Below are 22,303 nucleotides of genomic sequence, written 5' to 3' on the forward strand. Positions count from 1 at the left end.
TGATTACGATTACAGCGCTTTGAATGCCTCGCGAAAGCATCATACAATGATGCCTACTAAAACTCTATAAAATGCAAAACACCTGGTACAGGATATCGATAATGACGTCAGTATTGATAACGAAGGCTGCCGGTATTTCTTTGCCAGGCAATGCCAGGCCATTCTCTTCTGTAAAATTATTGGCGCTGTTTTCAGCCAGCGGCGAGACATTACGTTCGGCGCCCACGTGGTGTCACTTTACAATTCCAACAATCTTGGCCTATGAGAACTTTGTGGCAAATACCATGACTCTACTACTGTCATGGTCAGTGCAGTGGAATATAATACGAGAGATCAAAGTAGGCTGCCCGCTAGCGCTGCATCCTTCGTTAGAGAGTTGACGCAGTAACAGTAAAGGTATTTCAGGGAGTTTGGAAATATATTACCATTATCTGGTACACTCTGGGAAAGAGGAAGCCTGCACCCCTCATAAAATCATTAGGGACGATGAAAACAAAAGGTAAACGTGCATCTTCAAATAATATCTAGAATTTACCACATCAAACTCTCTCCATATTCACCTGTTTTACCATGTGTATTTTTTGTGCGTTGTATGTTAAAAGGTAGGCCTATGGCTATACATCAACATCTCGGTAACGAAATACAAGTACATGAAGAAGCATTAGCAAAAGCATGATCAACAATATGCAATAATAATGATAATGAAAAAAAAAAAGATAGTAGGTGTGTAGTGTCAATATATTAAGTGTTCCGCATTCTACAACATGCTATAAAAAAAGGTTCATAAGTCACCCCTGCAAGGAAGACAGAATACATGTACTTTGACACACATCTAATAAATACGTGTACTTTAATTACAGGAAATAAAATGGTGATGAATACTCTCAAACAAAGCTGCTCATATGATCGGGATGATAATTACATGGTTAATTGATGCCACTGACTTTATATTCAGCACGGACCAGCCAGCCTTCACAGATTTCAGTTACAATCTTCAGAACAGCCCATTATGTGATAAAAAGAAAAGCAAGTGCTCCATGGATAAATGTTGAACAGAAATTTCTGGGAATTCACAGAACATATTTCCACAAGGCAGCCCCCAAACTCCACAAATAAGAACAAGAAAGTAATATATTACTGTATAACATTCAGTCTTGAAATCGAGAAATCGCAAAAATATCAAACTCAGTGATCATATATTTTGTAACAGGAGATATCATTGAACGTCAGTTGTATACATTTTTTTTTTTTAAAGCATAATTTCAGGAAGCACAAAGAAGCTGTGAGACACCACATTTTAAGCCCTCGACTGGCAAGTTACATGAATGAATTCTGGCTACATGACTTACAGTACTTGCACAAATCACCGCAAGCATATTTGACAGACCCATTTCTGTAAATTTGCGTAAAATTTGCACTTACACATGATCTTTGAATACATAAACATATGAATAAAAATTTCAAATCAAAATAGGGATGTAGATTTTGATTCATCCACACAGTGTGATAACAACACGTAATTACGTCTGTTCAACTGTTCTCTGTGAATTTCACAAGAAAGTTCAGCTGAACAATTTAATTGTGTGTTGTTGATTTAAATCAAACTGTATACAATGTAGTTACTTTACAATTTCATGGCCAAATCTGTACAGGAGTATTGTTAACTCAGCATCAATCAATTATTTTCCACAAACTTCAACAAGCAGTACAAATGTACATGGCCACATTCTCAATCCCAATGGATGGCACATTCTCAACATCAAAGGTTGACCACATTCTCAACATCGAGGGATGATCACATTCTCAACATCAAGGTTCACCACATTCTCAAAATCGAGGGATGATCACATTCTCAACACCGAGGGATGATTACATTCTCAACACCAAGGGATGGCCACATTCTCACATCGAGGGATGATCACATTCTCAACATCGAGGGATGATCACATTCTCAACATCGAGGGATGATCACATTCTCAACATCGAGGGATGATTACATTCTCAACATTGAGGGATGATCACATTCTCAACATCGAGGATGAATCACATTCTCAACATCGAGGGATGATTACATTCTCAACATTGAGGGATGATCACATTCTCAACATTGAGGGATGATCACATTCTCAACATTGAGGGATGTTACATTCTCAACATTGAGGGATGATCACATTCTCAACATTGAGGGATGATCACATTCTCAACATTGAGGGATGATCACATTCTCAACATTGAGGGATGATCACATTCTCAACATTGAGGGATGATCACATTCTCAACATTGAGGGATGAATCACATTCTCAACATTGAGGAATGATTACATTCTTGTCACTGTGGGATGACTGCAAAATCAGAGCAAACCTCGCGTGGAGAGTGACCGTCAAAAAAGGCATTTTCTCACAGGGACGTGACCTCTTCATTAAGGCTACTTGCAAGGGTCAACTGCTACAAGTTTGAGAGCTTACATGTCTTTGTATTGTTGTATGTACCTGGACATAACAAACACTTAATATGAATCTTGGCCACTTCAATACTGATTCTGAAATGGCTATCAATGTACGAGCAATTCATGCATTGCATGTACTGTAAGAAAAAAAAATACATGTATATGTTCTATATCTATATACACATCATGTTGTATATCACAGTTAAACTGCACGAAAGCTGCACCATAATTAGTTTTCATGAAGTCCAAACAATTCTTTTCCCCAGAATCAACTAGGCAACACACCTGTAAGATATATATACAAGTATATATATATATATATATTGTCTTTATCTCTTGAACACATACTAATCCAATTGGTACTGCAATAAGAAGGGGGAACTGAATCATTTGATCTTATTTGAAATTTCAGAGCAAACATGACTCCACAGAATATGTGTATTGTTCATAACACCAATTCTCACATCCTTCACACAGATGGACAGACATACAGACACACACAAACACACAGACACATACACACACACACACACACACACACACAAATTTCCAGTGTGTGTGAATGCACACAGTGCATATATAGACAAAAAGTCATAAGAAAAACACCACCCAAAACACCCAAATATATTCAATTAAAGTGCACAGGTGTTGATACATCAACCTGTTGTGACATTAAGTGAGTGAAATCAAGGTTCTACATCTGTCAGCCATGAAAAAAAACAAAAAAACAAAAACAATCTAAATAGAGGCTACTACTGTCAATTTCCCCTCTCATCACACCCGTTCAGGGTATGATTGATGGCATTAACAATAGCAAAAGAAAACAATAAAAAAGGGGAAAAAAAAGGAGGGAAGGAATAGAACGGGAATTATTAGATATGAACAATTCATCTATTTCCACAGTGGTTATTCATTGTTGAGTTTGACACTTTACTTTGTTTTCTTTTTTTTTTAAGAAATGAAAAATGACACGGAGGAACAGATTTCACCTTGATGATGATCCCTTCGATTCTGTGCAGAGAAATTATGTTCAACCTAGAAAGTGATACAGGTACAAAATATTGCTGACCACACCCTCCCAAAAGGCTTCCATCTACAATGCAGAGATGGCATTTCTGATTTTGGTGTTGAAATATCCAGGCAGGTACAAATATATCAAGGGATGCCTTTTCACACACACTTCCCCTTTGACAAATTTGTGTCAACTTTTCTATCCCTTGAAAGACAGCTCCTGGTGAGTAATTGGGCCTGGAGTGTTTAAGAAAGCTGATAAAGCTAAACAGCCCAAAATACCATCTCCCTTAAAACATTTGTAAAACAATATATATATATATATATCTTGGAGTCGACTTTGGTCGTTTTGATATCCCTATATTGTGTAAAGGGTATCCTCTTATTTCAAATGATTTTGTGTTTTCTCATCAAGGACTTATTTTGCACTATACACACAGCAATGCCATGGTTTTGTTACTGTTACGTACAACAGGATGTTCTTGATTTGTTACTTTGTGTATTTTGAATCAATTGTTGCACTTTGTTTTTCTGTTGCAGGGCTCCGAAGAATAACAGTGCATAAACAACTGATGGGGCTACCCTGGGTAAAGATTATTGAAACAGGTGATCACAGAACTATCTTATATTATGAAGTCGGGGGGGGGGGAGGGGGTGGGAGGGTAGGGGAAGGGGAGGGGAGTCACAAACAGCAATAAACATTTTCTCTACAAACTATGAAACTGCCTTCAATTACTGTACACAGAATATGAAATGCATTGGAACAATTAGCAGGCACATTTCTCATGGCAGACCTACAAAATTGTACTCCTGTGCAGCAGTGAGGTCAAAATAATTACACAAATGCCGCAAGATGATGAGTAGCTAGGGCAAAACCAATAAAACTGTCAATATGATGATGAGGGGGAAAAAATGTGCGAGGAAATGCTTGCAGTATAACACAGCATTGTATGCAATCTAGATGTGATACCAAACTTATTTTCAGTGAGGTCACGGATATGTATATATGTACCAATATTCCATCTTTCGCAGACTGATCAAAGCAATCTTTGATGATGAACACCATTTTGGTTTCTATTCCCAGCTGCAGATTCTAGTCATTTTCCAATTCTCTCTCTCTCTCTCCCACTCTCTCTGCCTCTCTCCATCTCTCTATCAATCTATCTCTATCTATTTTCACTGCTCTACATAATCTACAAAACTTGTGCACAGGACAGATGAAGTAATGGACATATCACTACGAAAACTTTCGTATATCTTGCAAATCCTAGTTCAGAAAGTAAGCAAGAGAGAAGTGAATACCGGCAAGAATTGCTATATCCCTAACAAGTGTACGCCAGTGATGAAAAGCTTTCTAAATTGAAACCACTGGGTAAAATTTCCCAATGTAGTAAGTGCTGATGGCATTACAACATGTTGCTCAACAGTATACTAACTTTAAACGAACACGCCAAGACTATAAGAAATTCTTTCTGACACTCCTTTCAATAAAGAGATATGATTGGGTCAATCCTGCATGCTACAGTGCCCACCACTATACAGCAGTCATCTTTTCTAAACAGCCCCTCCCCATCTCCCTCCCCTACCCCCTCCGCAAACAAACAAACACACAAACAAAATGAAAAAAAAATCTAAATTTAAAACACAAAACAAAACCAAAAAAGAGTGGGGAAGAAGACATCATCCAGAAACAAACTGCACTATAAATCCAACAAGACTTTGAATACAAACAAGAGGTAAACTGTCAGCTATGTCAGTAAATATCAAATTCATTATTAACCTAATTAAACTTATTTGGCACTTTTCCCGTCCTCAACATATTGACAAGTTAGAAGTCATGTGAGAACCTAGTTGTATGTCTCTCCATTTGTGACCATCTGATTAAATTTCAGTCACTCTTGCTGTTAACTTGAAGTGACAGTTACATAGGTCAACAATGAACACAGCATACAATGTAAAGTGTCTAGCTCTAAATATAATTGTCAAAAAAAAAGAGAAAAAAGCTGAAGCAATGAATACTATAACAGGTTTAGAAATAACATTTATGACGGAAAATAAATCATATGGTTTCATTGGTATCAGCAAAATAAATAATTTTGGTTTCATTGGTATCAGCAATATTCGGCATCTAATTGTGTTAATAGGCTTATAAGAAAGTCAATCAAGGGCTTTAAAACACAAAGAGTAATACCTCCTTGTAATTTAAGTACAGATAGCATTAGGGAATAATCATTATAACAATGAAAAATCTATTGCTAGAAATAATCATAAGCTGCACATGTTTCAGACAAAATGGTGTTTATTTAGACACCTGTTTTCTTGATACGTATGTAATGATCTTCTGAGTCGCAACAGTTCATTGCCCGTCTTTTCAAAGTGCTTTGTTTGAAATATCACAATATATTACCTGTTCCGATGAATGTATGTTTGATATTGAAAAGTAAATATCCCAGTGGGGGGAAAAATTGTCACCCCAACCCCCCCCCCCCAAAAAAAAATACAAATGATAACAAGACTTTCAACTTCTCTCTCTGTCTCACAAAGCCTTAAACTAGTAATGCCATTCACACTCATACACATACACTTTGCTGTCTATAAAAAGCATATCAAGCATGTACAGTTTTTGGAACATAAATCAAAACAGACTGAATTCTTTTTCTTTTCCAATTTCACCCGAGTTCTTTCTCTCTCTCCTCTTCTCTCTCTCTCTTTCCTTCACTTTCTATCTCGAACTAATGAAAATCACACTCATACTCTGAAAATGCCAATTCCCCACCTCCCGAAAAACCCCTCCAGTTTTAGTTCCCATTTCCCTCCAGTTCCCATTTGTTCTCAACACTAGGAAGATAATCCACAATACAAATGTGAGAGGCGAGGAAGGGTGAAAGACGTCACCCACGAACATTGGTCTCTCTCCTCAGCCGCTCCCGTTCCGCCAGTGACGCAGCCTTGGCCTCCAGCCTGTCTTCCTCCTTCCACGGTATGGGAATCTCGAAGTCGGCCGGGCAGTTGCCCTGCTTTCGCTTGCCCAGCGCGGCGAGGATGACGTCGACGGCGGCATTGATGGTAGACTCCTGCTGGCTCTGGCTGCCCAGCTGTGGGTTGACCTCCACTAAGTCCATCGAGCTCAGGAGGCCTGGCAAGAATGTAAAAAAAAAAATCCATGATTTGACATATCATCTTCAATTTAACACAAAACATTCCCTGGTTACGTCAGAAATAAATTCTAGCATCCCTTAAAAAGAGCCATTTGATATCATGATTATCACAACTGCTATTATTTACCATAAGGGTAAAATCATAATTATTATATTTCATTCATGGGACGATATGTACCATTTTTATCCCATTTTTTTTTTCTTTCATTTTTTTTAGCATTCACTAATGCAGAAATTGAGTCAATAGGGGCTGCCTTATCATATAGAACAATGTGTGAGCAGTAGTGCCACTATAATTCATGCAGTGATATTTCAATAGTAGACTGTCTCCGTTTTTCAAATAAATATAACTTGCAGGGGCCAGCCAAAATGTCCATCCTGACAAGCTAATTACTTCTGTGCATATGTGACTCGCTACAACAAAAGGATCCTAAAGTCGCTGATGGCTGAGCCAAGAAAATCGAGTTTGAAGTCAGATCATCAAAATCGGTCAAAACTATAGGTTTTCTGTTTTTTGCATAATTTTGTAGTCTAATGTATCGTCTATCAGCTGCCGAAATTTCAAAGCTAAATGGTCAAAGAAAAGGCAAGAAAATAGCGTTTTTCTGGACCATGATTTTCCGACTTTCAACGGAACAGAAACGTGATGGAAGATTTGGATTTCGCGCCGCAGCTAGACTCCGCCCCTAGCAATGAAAGAGTGATCTTATTGGTTAGTGCGTGGCATCCTGGTTATTGATTGGTCCTGCGTAGACCGCTGGGGCTAAGCTTGGATGAACATCGTGGAGGTCGCTAAGAGCATACCTCCTATTGTCAAGCGGTGAAAACTGTCTTGCCTCCCCTTGATCATCATCGCGTCGGAAGGAAAACTTTGAAGGCGGTTTTCTTGAAACGCTGATTTCCTACACCACTCGATATGCGCTAATGAAATCATCAATATCTCTGCAAAAGAGTACTTTCATGAGTCGTATTATATATGAAATTAAAGTGGAAGAGCAAGGGAATAATATCATGTCATTTTCAGAAAATTGTCTTCCCACGACTTTCGGATCCTTTTGTTGTAGCGGGTCACATATGCTTGAGAAATGGCAAAATGTGCTTAGATATTGGATGCTAGAAAATTATAGTGGTCTATTTATGGACATGGTACTATCAACACCATGGATGTTAGACCTGAATTAACTTTTGTACTGTGATACAGGACACAAACAAGTTAAAGTAGGAAATACATGTGCCTCAATTTCATACCTAGCAACAGACTGATACAATACTGAACATGACTGGCTGAGCAAACACACAAGCTGGTAGCTATGAGGGTGCCCAAGTACATGATTGGCATTTGTCACATGACTGTCACATGATTGAGATGCATCACATGATTTGAATTTGTCACATGACTGTCATAAGATTGGAATTTCAATTTGTATTTTACACTCCGTGTGGCTAAAATCTCATGAGGAAAAATTAATAGAGTCAAAAGTAAGCCTTAACCTGTAAGTACCTAAACTGGCAGTGGCCACCGATCTCTGAAACCAGTGAACATTTCATAATGCGAGCTCTTATCATCCCTGCTTGACGGGGAATCTGCAAATAATGTAATCTTCACCGATAAACCATCAACTTGCCTAAACCAATGCCAACTAAAGTGAAATTCAGTGTTCTCCTTCAGGGATGGGTGCAATTGCCCTCCCGGTATAGATATAGAGGTTGATGTGCATGTCTGTGGGCGTACATTGTATAAGTTTGAATGATTGAACAGGTTGGACAGTGTCATGATCGTCATGCACATCACTAATTTTAATGGCTTGCTGCAAGAAGATAATAAAAATTGGTGAGGTGAACGTGAACTAATTATGTTGGCAAGGCCAGTATGCATAGTGCAGTTGAATGCTGTGACAGCAGATTCTAATTAAAGCCATTTTCATCCTTGAAATGTCATCGTCAACAAAGTGAATCATACCAGTTTCAGCAATCTCCTCTGCAATGTATATGCCTTCCCTGTACGTTAGGCCTCCAAGGACTGCAACAGAAAAAGAGGAAGAGAGAGACACTTTAAAACCAGAATTTTTCTTGTGCATGGAACCTTTGCGAATTTTGCGAGGATCCAAGCTTTGTGAAGGTAATATGCACGAAAAAGCTTGGGTCTACACAAGGATACAGTGGACTAAGTCCTCGGAATTTCTTTATAACCAAACAGACAAAACAATAAAAATACATTAAGCGGATAATGTTTCAGGCTAAATTTTACTTCGTTGTAGCCGGAATTTCGTTATAACTGTGTTTGTTATAAGGGGAGTGCACTGTACTCATTATGTTTCATGCTGTGAAAAAGGCTGCTGGCTCAAATTTGGGAAATGTTGTGCCGTGAATGCTTCTTAATTTACAATAAGTGATGGGTGGGGGGGGTGAAGAGGGATGGGGAAGTGGAAAAGAAATTTGATGTAAGATATGGTACATCCAAAAAAAAAGGTTAAGTAGTGGGGACAGAAAAACACACATACTCCCAAAATGCATAAAAATTAAAGAGATAAACACACTTATCTGGAAGAAAGGTTTGAGGTGACACACATGGTTTTAGCACAAACCTCTCTTCCTCATTTAGAATATTCCTGCACATTCCTAGTGTGAGAGTTGAATTCCATGAAAAATTAAAAATTTCATATGAAATACAAACAAACTAACTAACAAGACTTTTCCATCTGTCTGAAAAACACACTGAAACAATATGATATTTTTGATATATTTTATGATATATGGCACTATTATTATATTAAAAAAAAAGAGAAAGTTTTACCACACTATCTCCACCAAAATTCTAAACATAAGAGTAACAAGAAATTTCAATTCCCTGTATTGCCAATGCGCAAAAAAACTTCAGTGCACGATGAAGAGCCCTGTTACAGATGCACTATGGGAATCCTCTGTGTCATTGTCGCCTCCAGTTGTCTTGCATGTGTCGCAGTCTCATACGATTCAATGGAGTCATTTGTCTGCTTTTCCATTTCCTTTTTCGTTGGCTATAATTCAGCTTTAAAAAAGCTGAAAGTTTCTAAATTTTACTTATTTGCCATCAGTAGAGTCATGGTTCACTACTACAAGGCTTCAATGCGTTGGTCACATGATAGAAAGCACAGAAATCTTAAACAAAAAATACCCTTGGATAAGGACAGAATGTGACCTAAGTGTATATGAAGCCAAAACTGGGCCAAGTTTGTCCCCTGAGCATCCAATAATGCATCTAAAACCCTACTCTGCACACGACACCTTGGTATTGGCGATACTGAGAATCGAAATCAAATCTTGTGTTGACACCCCAGGACTTGAATGTGTTTTTTTTTCTTTCTTTTAATGCACTAGAAATCTTACACTTACAGATAAGTATATACTGATGTTGAAAAAAAAAATGGTTTGCCTTGTCCATAAACCCAATGATTAGCATGTGATGTGCTTCATAAACATCCTAGTATCTTATTTACATCAGATTATAATAGCAAATAAAATGTCAATAATCTGGGCCACATTTGTAATGGTCTCTTATTCCTGCCAGGATTACTTGCCATCAGAATATTGTTCGTCGAGTAAATATCCTGAAGAGCAGAGTAAATATGCATTTGTGTGTTCAAAGGCACTAAAGGTAGATAAAAAGTATTGTCAAGGGGGAACCATAACCATACAGAGCACTATAACAACACAACTTTGTCAGGTTTCTTTCAATGGTATTTTTTTGGGGGGGTTATCTCCCCCCTTCCCCTTTCTTAATCCTAACTAGGCCGGGGGGGCCTCCGAGGCCCCCCCTCGACGTTTAGCGCGATGTATCGCTATCGCGAAAAGATATCGCCGTGACGTTTCATGACTTCTTTCTTTCGAGTCTCCCGCAACTTTTGATACCAAATTTGTGATGCCCGGGCGCGTGGTTTCAAAGTTGCGCATAAATATGTACGTGCATGTCAGACCAAAAATTGCTCAAAAACATGAATTCGTGTAAAATTTCAATGCAAACTGTGTTTACAGGCAAATTTCATAAAAGCATGATTATCTTGGGGTTTTATTGATTAAAATCAATTCCTAATATATTTTCTTGTTTGGAAGAATGTCGCGGACAAATTTCATAGAAAAAACAATGAAAAACATAAAGTCGAAAAAACAGAGAAATACATAAGAAATTCAAAAAACAATAAGATACTTAAGAACTTTTTCTGATTGCACAATTTTTTTCTCTTACATTTGCTAAGGACACTAAAAAGAATATTTACACAAAAAATGTGCCTGTTTTGAGCTTTATTTAGTGATTCATACCAAATTGTCTGATTTCATGCATCATTATGCATAAATTAGCATAATTTAGCAAAAATGATAATTTTCAAAAAAATTAACTTCATGGTAGTTTAGATTACATCATAGGCAATGTGTGTGCCAAATTTCGTCGCGATCGCGCGGTTGACGGTCGAAATCTGGAGGGGGGCCCTGGGAGGCCCCCTCGGCTCTATAATATTACCTGGAGTTCCTGTGCTGGCTGTGACCCCTGGATCCATGGAATCAATGTCAAAACTGAGATGTACTGGTCTGGTTCCTCTGTAAATATCAAGATGGGCAAATAAATACTAAAATAAATAAACAGATATGTATACATGTATAAATGAATGAATAAATAAACAGCTAAATAAATAAATGAATATATATATATATATATATATATATATATATATATATATACATAAATAAGTAACAAAAAACAATAATAATAATAAATGACGATAATAATAATGGTAAAAAATTAAAAGCAAACATCGTATACAAACAAACATAAGGCAAAGTAAAAGCAGAGTTCTTTTGTCCTTGTGCACATTCGATTTTGATCAGCACATTGTTTTCTTTACTACATCTTATCAATTACAAAACCAATGAAAATATCTAAATTCATGTTTCATGTCTCTATCCATATCCTTTTTGAGTTGAAAAATCAATTTTTTGATACTTACTATTTGGGACGTTGCCCCCAAATTGTTACAAACAAGCAATCTGTTAAGATTTATGCCAAAATGAAACTTTTGAGGGGAACGTACATTCACATATTGCCGGACTGACATCTACAATTTGTATACATACTAACTATTATAATGGTCAAATAATACAGACATGTAATTATTAATTGAAAATTTGTTGCTAAAGTTACTAACTAAATGACATGACATTAAGTAGCAGATAATAACAGCTCTTAAATTATATTGAACAATGTATTACATAGTTGTCCCATTCTAGACTTAGTGGTGAATGTATGTTACATGACTGAACGAAACTCGCATTTTGGTCAGTCTACATAACAAACATTCACCACTAAGTGTAGAAATACCCTGATTGAGCAACACTTCACAGAATTCAAAATCACTGCTCTGCTGCATCATATAGCATGGGAACTGGTCCAGTCTGGTCCATGATAATGGCACATAGGCCTATCTATCCTAAAATATGCGAAGAGAGTGAATTCCCCACAGCCACAAAATATATACCTTTGTGTGTGTTTGCATGAGAACAGAAAAACAAGGTATTAAAACCTTGGTATTTGGTTGTAATATGATGCATATAACATTCATAAATTTAATAATGGTTCAAAGTACACAGTGTGAAGACCAGGAATACACCTGCCACTGGGTCTCTCATAACACATCTATCAAAGTGGTATCATTTGATAAATTGGATAAAGTAAATATTTAAGTCCTCCCTCGTTGCCTTTCACAGCAATACTGAAAAAGAGACACAATTCTCATTACAAAGACCCTTGAAAAAACAGTAAGATATTACAAAGTACACACCTCCCCTATCTGTGTTTTCCTACAAAACGACAACAACAACAAAACAGACAACGAAATCCTTTCTTTTTTTTACTTGGCCTCACATTGAAGGTCAGGTCTATTCCAACAATGCTGGACAACCAAACATGCACTATGTACAGGCATGTTGAAGAGTGTAGAATCACAAATAGACATCATCATCCTCATGTGGTACACTGTAGGTTGAAAGGGCTTTCATGATTATTGTATTTTTGACCATTTCAGAATGTTGGCATGTTTGACATCCCATGGTATACTATTTGAGAAATAATGTCAAAGCTATACTTGTGATGAACAATCAATTCTTCAATATGAGTATTCAGCAGCCAGACAAGACCTTGAAGGCCTGCCATCAATGGGTAACTCTAGAATTTTGCAGCATCACTACTACTACATTTTTCAATTCCAGATCACTAGCTCTGTGGCCGCTGGCCAGATAGCAATAGAACAAAATGAAAGGTAAGCTGTCATTCTTTTTTTTTCGCATTTCTTTTTATTAATTTTCTTTTAAAATCCAAAATATAAAACAAAAATTCTCTGCCTGATTTCCAGTTTCTGGTGAAAGGTATCTGAAAATAGTTTTAACCAGATATTAAACCAGATACCCTCAAGGCAAAAGAGATAATTGTATACTAATATTTGAATGGATTCCATTTACCCTCTCACCATCTCAAGTTGTCACTGGCATTGAGTACATGCAGGTAGTCCATGGTAATATGGCAGTCCATGACTGAATCATGTACAGAGTATTAGAGGATGTGAGATAGGCTGAACTGACATCAGATGGCATTTGCTACAGTTTACTATAGTGCATGATTCTGCTTGGAAACCATGAAATCTTGCATGAAGAACCTAATGTTCTAACTATACTTTCATAAATTAATGGAGTATGCAATATACACACATATTTAGCCCTCATGCATTTTTTCAACCACTTTTTGACCTTTGGCTTCTATGTAATAAAATCTAATTTATCAATCATATATGCATCTATTGTGCATGTAATTAAGGGCAGCACATTCCATACACAGAATGGACAAATAGAGAAACAGCCAAAGAAAAAGTGCAAGACGCAGTGCAAAATGCAGCTTATTTTACAACATAACAGTAGATGACACATCCGAATGAATTCCCAGTAACATAATACATGTTCAATGAATCGATAATGTGAGCAGAGTTGTAAATCTGATATGAGATGAAAGGGCTACACAGCACACCTAAGCTTCATTCTGAATTGACAAAGAAGGAAGATCTACTGTATTCCCGACTCAACTTCTAGTCTTCGAGGATCTGACACAGCGATGTGATGTGTAACGCTGCCACTCACAAAAACATCATGTTATGAAAAAAAAAACCAAACAAACAAACACTCCATTAAGAACCATTGCTGCTCAATAGGGGAGATTCATAATGTTTCTGGTTCGTGAATGAACTTTTCAGTTGATCTTTGTAATCAACTGAACTCATCATTTAATCCCTATATGGGCAGGACATAGTATACTCACTTTGGGTTTATGCGTTCCATTGCTCTGGCAAACACCTCTGATATGCCATATTTCTGGACGTCGTGGATCGAGAATATGTTGATTCCATACTTCTCAATGATGTGTCTACATCACAAATGGTATGAAAGGATAAACAGAGATGTCGTGATAGTCAGAATGTATCATAACTCGTTCCATCCGAGACTATCAAATCTCCTCAGACTTTGTACAGAAGCTATCATATGCCTGTTAGCCAGGAGTAATTTTTGAGTAATTTGTGTGTATATCAAACTAAAGCTGCCTTATTCAAATTCATGATTTGCTTATTTACGTCGATGTAGGGCAATTTGTCAATCAGTTGCAATGAAAACATCTCGACGGAAGAAAATCATGAATTTGAATAACAAAGCAGTACCCACTGCATGCTATAAGGATTAGAACCAACACTTGCTTTCGGGCGAAAGCTCGGTGGTCTAGTGGAGATGACGCCTGTCCGGTGATCAGGAGGTCGTAGGTTCAAATCCTGCTCGAGTATGTACGCCCATGAATTTTTTATCATGGCTACTAGAAGACTCTGATCAATTCAGTGCTTATTTACGTCGATGTAGGGCAATTTGTCAATCAGTTGCAACTAAAGCTGCCTACCAAAAAAAGAATGACAAAGTGAACCTGATAGTGCTAAAAATGTTTGTAGCTTAAAAAGAGCTTTAGCATAGATCTATTCTGTCTATTCTAACACAAACTTTCAGAGCCTTCTGGGTTTTTTTTTTTTCAAATTCTTGAACAATAATATAGAAAAGCAGAGGGGGCAGACTTAATTAATACAAAAATGGATTAATGTCTGTCAGAGATTTTTGATATTCTGCATGAAAAAAGGAAAGAAATTCTACCAGAAAAAAAAAATCCCTCAAACTTCATTTTATCTCTTTTATAGTAATCTCTTGCTAAGAGAAAGAATTTCTTCAGTCTTGCTACTCATGAAGCTTATGTTATGGTTGTCAGGATACTAAACAGAAATGATACAATGACTTGCAAATACCTAGAGTATTTGAAGTCTGTCTTTCCTATTCATAGCATAATTCTAGCATAGTGCATAATATAATTGGAAATGCTTGAATTGGACAACTCTAGGCAGCATATTACTGCAGTTGGGTAAAATAAATGAGACTTAATAAACTTCAGTTTTTTTTTTTCCTCCTGTGCTTACCGTTCACCACTATCCAAATCACGAAGACCGATGTAGGCAATATCTTGACACGATATGCACGTATCCAGCCACTCAAAGTTCGGCAGCCGCGGGATGTAGTGGCGCAACTCGTGGCAAACGAAGGACAGCACCATGCCGTGGATGTGCATCGAGGGGGACGTCTGCGGCACGTTGATGTCGGCGTGGGCGTCGATCCACAGCACGCAGAGGTCCGGTCTGGAGCGGGTGTGGCCATGGAGGGAGCCTATTGTGATGCCATGGTCACCCCCCAGGGTGACACACAGCTGATCCTCCCTGGTAATTTTCTCCACGCCATCGGAGATCTGGCAAATTGTAACATTGAGGTACACATGTATTAATATATTTCGGAGTACACTTATTGACAGTACATATATCCGTATGCAAAAGTATGTCATAACGATGACATAAAAATACAATCAATAGGAGGCAACAGGAGACCTAAGTGCATGTTAAGTACACATTTATTTCCAAAGGGCTACTCCAATTCTCAATGTGACAGAGTGTAGTTGGGCTGGTCACTTTGCATACAAATACGCTATTTGGTACCGGTACATGAGCAAAATTCGATGAACACACAACAAAGAAAAAATCCATCTGCTATCTCTATCTCGATGATATTACCATAGATAACGTGATCAAAAGCTTCAAAAAACAAACATTGTGCAGAAACATACACACACACTCATTCTCTTGCCTCTCACAGAAGCATACTGCAAAAGTGGAAATTTTCGCGGTGTTCAAATTTTCGCGCTTTTCGCGCAACCAGAAACTCGTGCGAAAATAAAAGCATGCGAATATTTTCAGGGGCGGATCCAGGAATTCCATAAAGAGGGGGCGCGTTTACAAAATTAAAGGGGGGGCGCTCGCACGACTCCCCCCATTTTTTTCTTTTTCTTTTTTTTTGTTTCAACAAAAAATAAAGGGGGGGGGGGGGGCATGCGCCGGTTGCGGTCCTCCCTGGATCCGCCCCTGATTTTTGCTTGCCATATGTGCCTAGCGCCTGTGCGTGATGTCTTGATTCCACGGAATTAAAAACACGCGAAACTCTTCCGACTCGGCCAAGCGCGAAAAATTAGTCATGCGAAGATATCCTCTTTTACAGTACCGTTTTCCCTGTGCACTGTCTATGACTTATAACACATAATTACAATGTATTAGCATACACTACTGCATAATTTAAACCACCTCCAACATCCCAAGTTTCCCAATAAGTCGTCACTTTGGTTCAACCTGGAGTGTAAGTTTCTGCACTACTATGCAGTATATGATCTAGAGACAACATTCTTCGCTTGTGAAATCAACCATGTTCTCAATATTATACAAAGGGCATCATCATCAATGGAAACACGCAAGTTATGCTCAGTTTAGGGAAGGCGCATTCCATTATCTTCTGTTATTCATATCAGTATGATATGATCAACAGACAGATTATGTTGTTGACAGAAGCTTTGTTTTGGAGGCTTTTTGCTGGCAGATCCAAATATGTCACTTGAAGAAAAATCGTGGAAAATTACCATAAAATACATAGCTCATCCCGTTTGTATTTAGATATTCTTTTGGCCACATAAGTGATGATAAGGGAATAATGGGTCAAGGGCAATTACCCCTTACCTCAGACCCTTCCCCCGACCCTAACCCTAACCCTAATCCTAATCCTGAACCTAATCCTAACCCAAACTGATAACCCTAAACCTAACTCTAACCCTAATCTTTACTCTAACCTTATCTCTAACCAGTATTTAGCCAGGGTAACTGCCCGGATAAGGGGAATTATACACGCATATCAGCATGCAGTTGCACTGCTTTAACCAATTCCTTACTTTTTTGAGAGCCTTTCCCAAGAAGGCAGCGTTCTTGACACAATTGACTGTTTCCGTCTCATTGTCGTGGGCGGGAAAGACAAGGTCTCCATGGTCGACGACTGTTCTTCCTGCATGGATACAATGGAAACGCACAATGGAAGCAAGCTCATGTAGGCATGAAAAATTGCATCAAAGGTGATGGCTTTCTTTGCCACTTGTTCCAGGTTGCACTGCTTGTCACAAGTTACAGCCATTCAACTGCAGCGTATTGTCTATCCTGATGCTCTTGAACCCTCGTGAAAGCCCTACATTTGATGGTCCTTCAATAAGCCAGTTCGTACACGTAGTTCCACTTTGAACGAAATGGATGCTTCCCTCGAGGGTTGTTTGAATCACTTGGTCTCGCTATGCAATTATCAACACGAATTCCATTTAATTAATTGTTACGCCGGGCAAGCTTACCGGTACGCATTACAATGTATGTTGTTTTGAAAACAAGTGAAGTTCCTAACCAAATGAGAAAAAAGAAAGGTCATTGCACCAATGTGCACATGAGCTAATTACGAATTGGCTTATCATGCTTAAATGAAGTTCACTGATCTCTGCTCTTAAACTCAAAGCCAATTGTGTTGACCCGTAACCCATTTTTATGATCAAATACTTGCGGAAGGTATGGTAGGAGAATGACCCTTTTAGCCATTATTCAGTGATTAGTACCTTCTCATTTTATATCATTTCATTTGATACCCAATCATAAAGACTGCAGTAAAAAAAAAAAAAAGACAAAAGACATGAAATATATTTGCCTTGCTATAGTAAAACAACATCGGTGTTAGTACTATTACATCAACCAATATTATCAATGGTGCTTGGAGCATGGTTTAGAAGTTTAGAAGAAGCAATATCTGGGGGGAAAAAGGGATAACTCTGTTGCCCCACACTAGGATTCAAGTACGAATATATACAGTGTACATGTACATTGTACAATGTACCTGTTATACAGGGTAGAATACAGCATTAATATTGTAAAAAGCAAATCATTACAAGCACAGCCATACAAAGTTTTCTGCAGGAGAAGCTATTAACCTCACTGAAGTTGTTGAAAAAGAAATAATATCAGCATGGTACAATGTATCATTTCTTCATATTTACATACAATTGCAATCATCCTCTAGTGTTTAGACATATATTTCAGTTTCACTGTGATATTGGCAAATTTGTAATTAGGTTCAGAAAGTCACTAGGTAAAAACAAACAAACAAACAAACAAACAAACAAACAAACAAACAAACAAATGCAATATTGCCCAGGTTTTCTACATTTATGGATGAGTTTGAAACATTCAAGTACATTTTCATGTAAAATCAATGTGTATGCTTACCTAAACCTTGAATTTGATTCACCAGCCCGGCATCTCTGATCACTGTTGGCCCATAGACAACGCCATCCTTGTCCTGTGTGTTTGAGTATTGGATCGAAATTTGACAGAATGAAATCAGGCATTATCTATGTTTATCTAGCAGCAAATGATGACTGCAAACTGGTCCGGACTATGGTTAACGTAAAACATTCATACAGTAAGATCCACAACAGCTACAAGGCATGTTAAAGTTGAAGGAATTGTCAATTACACAGATCAACTGAAAAGTACATTCACGAACCAGAAACATTATGAAACTACCCTATTGAGCAAAAAGATTACATTGATATAAAACACGTTAAAAGAACCCAAGCGCCCCCCCCCCCCCCTCAAAAAAAAAAAAAAAAGGGCTAATCAACTCTCACACGCTGTGGTTTCCTGACACAGACTACATGACTGCATTTCCTGGAATTTGATTGTAGGCAGCCTACTTTAATATAGTAAGTAGGAGGAGGGGAATTCGGGGGTGGGTGAGAGGTTGTAAAAGAATACATTCAATTTTTCGGGGAAACACTAAAACAAGGGAAAGCAGCAACCAAGCTATGTGTACATGTTGTAAACGAGCCAGAGCATTCGCACAAATAGCCTTTAAGATTTTTTAATCTTCAGTATGAAGCCCAAAATACATTGTACATGTATGCAGAGGTTCATATGACAATCGTTTGGAACAACATGAACTATTGACGTACAATTGTATTTCTGTGAATCAGTTATAAATCAGAACACCTGGACCTATAACACAGGTTCTATTACATGTACATCCAGATGAGAGCTCTTGTAGTAGTTGATATTCTGAAGCATACATTAAGTTTGAAAGAGAACTTCTGTTTTTACATTCTGTTTTACAGAGGGGATGACCCTAGTAATAAAGCCCTTTAGGACAGCTGTCCATGTTTCAACAACTTGCTGCTATCACCCTATGATGGACATTTTCTGCCACCAGTTTGCTGGTGTCTAGGTGAGCATGCTCAATAACATCCAGGGGGAAAAAGTAGTCTAGAAAGGCCAGGGGATGGGACATTCCCATAGATTGTACACTATCTCTGGTTCATAACAGTGATGGGAAACATCTAGCACAGTTGATTCACAATACTACTACTACACTGTAGCTAGTGACCTACGTAACATGGTCTCTGCACAAGATAGGGGGTCTATACAGCTGTATGTGCACTTTAATATCTTGATCTATTCAAGTGATATAGATAGATCTACATGTACATACTGCATATTCTCATTCCCTGGTTGTTGTTGTTCTTCTTCTTCCTCCGTTTACTGTACGTAATATCTCTTCGTAGATATTGTCATCCATGAATTGGTGAGGTCGCAACCAGCAAAACACATGACATTGGATTATTGTGTAGGGAGTAAATTATGACTATCATAAGACTATGCGAATAGCACTTGTGACGCTCTGTCATGGTCAGTGCAGATGTAACCGCACCAGTGACCCCAACAAGTACGAAGTTACTGGTTAACCGCGCCCCGCGTCAGGGTTAGTTCAGATGATGCAGCTATCACGACACCATAGTGTCTGCACACATATGGTTGTACAGTAACCCATTGTGAAGACTAGTCCAGAGTATTCTCAGGCTTGGGTGAATGGGAAATGCATGTTATACTATAAATCAGTTCGTCTTCGATGACGATGTGTTAAAGAGCGAGCTACAGAATGTGCACGGCAATGCCTTCCGTTTCTTCAAAGGCATACATCTCACCAGATCTAACGTTAGGGCCTACTTACAGATTTAACAGGTACAAGTAACATAAAATCTAACTGTTAGGCTACTAGTATACCCAGTCATTGGGTGTGCGGACAGGTTGTGGGACCGGACGCGTACTGTAAAGTGCGTCTGGTTTGACAATGACGCGCCTATGTAAACAGTTGTTTGTCAGTGAGGAGCTGTGCGTAAATGCGTATTCAAAGTGAAATAAGCAAGTCAGTACGCAAGAGTCTTTTTAAGTGTCTGGACACCCAACCCCCCATCCCACTAGGTTCTAACACAATGTTAGTCTAGTCTAGCATTGCCATTACCATTATGATAGTAAATATTGACACTAACGTTACTTGTTGTCTAACTAACTTGTTAAATGGTAGTTCCTGTACCCACTGTATATCACTGTAATGATGCAATTCAGTTCGGGAAACCCACTCACAAGGGTGGCCCCTCCTTATAAGTAACCCGTCCCCCTTATAAGTAACCCCGTCCCCCTTATAAGTAACCCCCGGGGCACCCCTTATAAGAAGTCTCCACGCTTTTTTGCAATGCAACGCGAAAATGAAAGGACTGCGGCAATTCGCTTGATTATGTCCATAAAGCTTCACAAGTTTCCTAGTTACTCACGAAATTTGAGCAAAATCGGTTTGAGGCATCATATCTAAAATCATGGATTTAAATGCGATGAGGCATCATATCTAAAATCATGGATTTAAATGCGATGTCAAACGACCCATGCGAATGCTGAAATGCGAGCGATTACTGGCGTGAGTGTCGCCAGGCGCGGCGGCGCGGCAATGCTTGAGTGCAGACGTGGCGACTGAGTACGGAGACTTTCGTTCATTCAGGTGGCTTTAAATGAAGGAAAAATAACAAAAGTAACGAAATAGTCAACCACCTACCTTTGCAATTGGTATGCATATATACAAAAGGATACATTCCCATAGGGTTGTCCAGTTGAAGTCGTCCCTAAACAAAAATTTTAAGTTGAAACTTGCAAGTTTCGCCGATGAAGCTTGAAATTTCCAACAGCTCCCGCATTCAGCAAGTTGTTCAGTGCAGCTCATTTCAAGCATTTCAGCATTCGCATGGGTCGTTTGACATCGCATTTAAATCCATGATTTTAGATATGATGCCTCAAACCGATTTTGCTCAAATTTCGTAACTAGGAAACTTGTGAAGCTTCATGGACATAATCAAGCGAATTGCCGCAGTCCTTTCATTTTCGTGTTGCATTGCAAAAAAGCGTGGAGACTCCTTATAAGGGGTGCCCCGGGGGTTACTTATAAGGGGGACGGGGTTACTTATAAGGGGGACGGGTTACTTATAAGGAGGGGCCCCCCTTGTGAGTGGGTTTCCCGAACTGAATTACTATTAAACTCAAATGAACTGTTCCATGACAGACTCACCTACCTATCTCATCATCTCCCGATAAGCAACGTTATCATTAACCTGCTTATAAGCCTAGAATCTACGTGGACACAGAAAAGATATTAGACACCTACCTGGCCCTTGTTTATGGGAACGCCAAGGATACCAACATCGCTCAGCGTGGAGGAAGAAAATGGTTTACACCATACACGGCCTGATGATGCAGCTGCCATAGATGATGGCGATAACGAGTGCCTTATCACTTGTGTAAGTCCTTTGACGTATCTTTGCATGTTTCTCGCCATTGTTGATCCACACCGCTACACTACACGAGCTACGGATGATGATCGAAGCTAGCGAAGATCGACCGGCCACAGAACTCAAGCGCACACAACGAATGATGCAGTTGGATGAGAAGGAATCTAGCGGTCTATGCGATGATATACAACGTATGAACTGCGGTGCACGAACTCGTTGTGCAGCTTGCTGGACAATGAATATAGCGACCGTGCGCTTCCGACGTACTAAAGTATATGGGCGCGGGCATACACGTGAACCACTGAACCGCTGAAATTATGGCAGTAAACAGAGAATACAAGCCTCCGTCACACCTCCAGTTGTTGCGTAATACTTGTGCAGAATGTCAACATAGAAACTGGTTCAAAGTTTGGCGACGTCATCGAGTTTTTTACTGTGTTCAGGATTTCCATATTTAGTGGCACATGAGTGGACTAAACTGGTATTTATTGTTGCTCGATTGATGTAGGAATCCGCGACGTTATCAACATTCATTTACTGGGTATCACTCAATTACTTGTTAAGGTGAAACACGACGCATG

At 38.6% G+C, this 22,303-nt stretch overlaps 1 protein-coding gene across 1 annotated transcript; it reads right to left on the minus strand.

Annotated features, from left to right (window-relative positions):
• Nucleotides 1-6,135: 6,135 nt before the first annotated feature.
• On the minus strand, nt 6,136-21,800 carry LOC139736212 (arginase, hepatic-like). The gene is made up of 8 exons (XM_071646946.1): nt 21,599-21,800; nt 18,340-18,412; nt 16,977-17,086; nt 15,136-15,458; nt 13,950-14,054; nt 11,112-11,188; nt 8,577-8,636; nt 6,136-6,594 (listed from the first exon to the last, which is right to left on the minus strand). The coding sequence occupies exons 1-8, from the start codon at nt 21,767-21,769 to the stop codon at nt 6,350-6,352; spliced, it is 1,164 nt and encodes a 387-aa protein (XP_071503047.1). The 5' UTR covers nt 21,770-21,800; the 3' UTR covers nt 6,136-6,349.
• Nucleotides 21,801-22,303: the final 503 nt, after the last annotated feature.

The sequence above is a fragment of the Diadema antillarum genome, unplaced genomic scaffold (assembly GCF_040938485.1).
Source record: "Diadema antillarum isolate AM-2024a unplaced genomic scaffold, OU_Dant_1.0 seq00000633_RagTag, whole genome shotgun sequence".
NCBI classification, from domain to species: Eukaryota; Metazoa; Echinodermata; class Echinoidea; order Diadematoida; family Diadematidae; genus Diadema; species Diadema antillarum.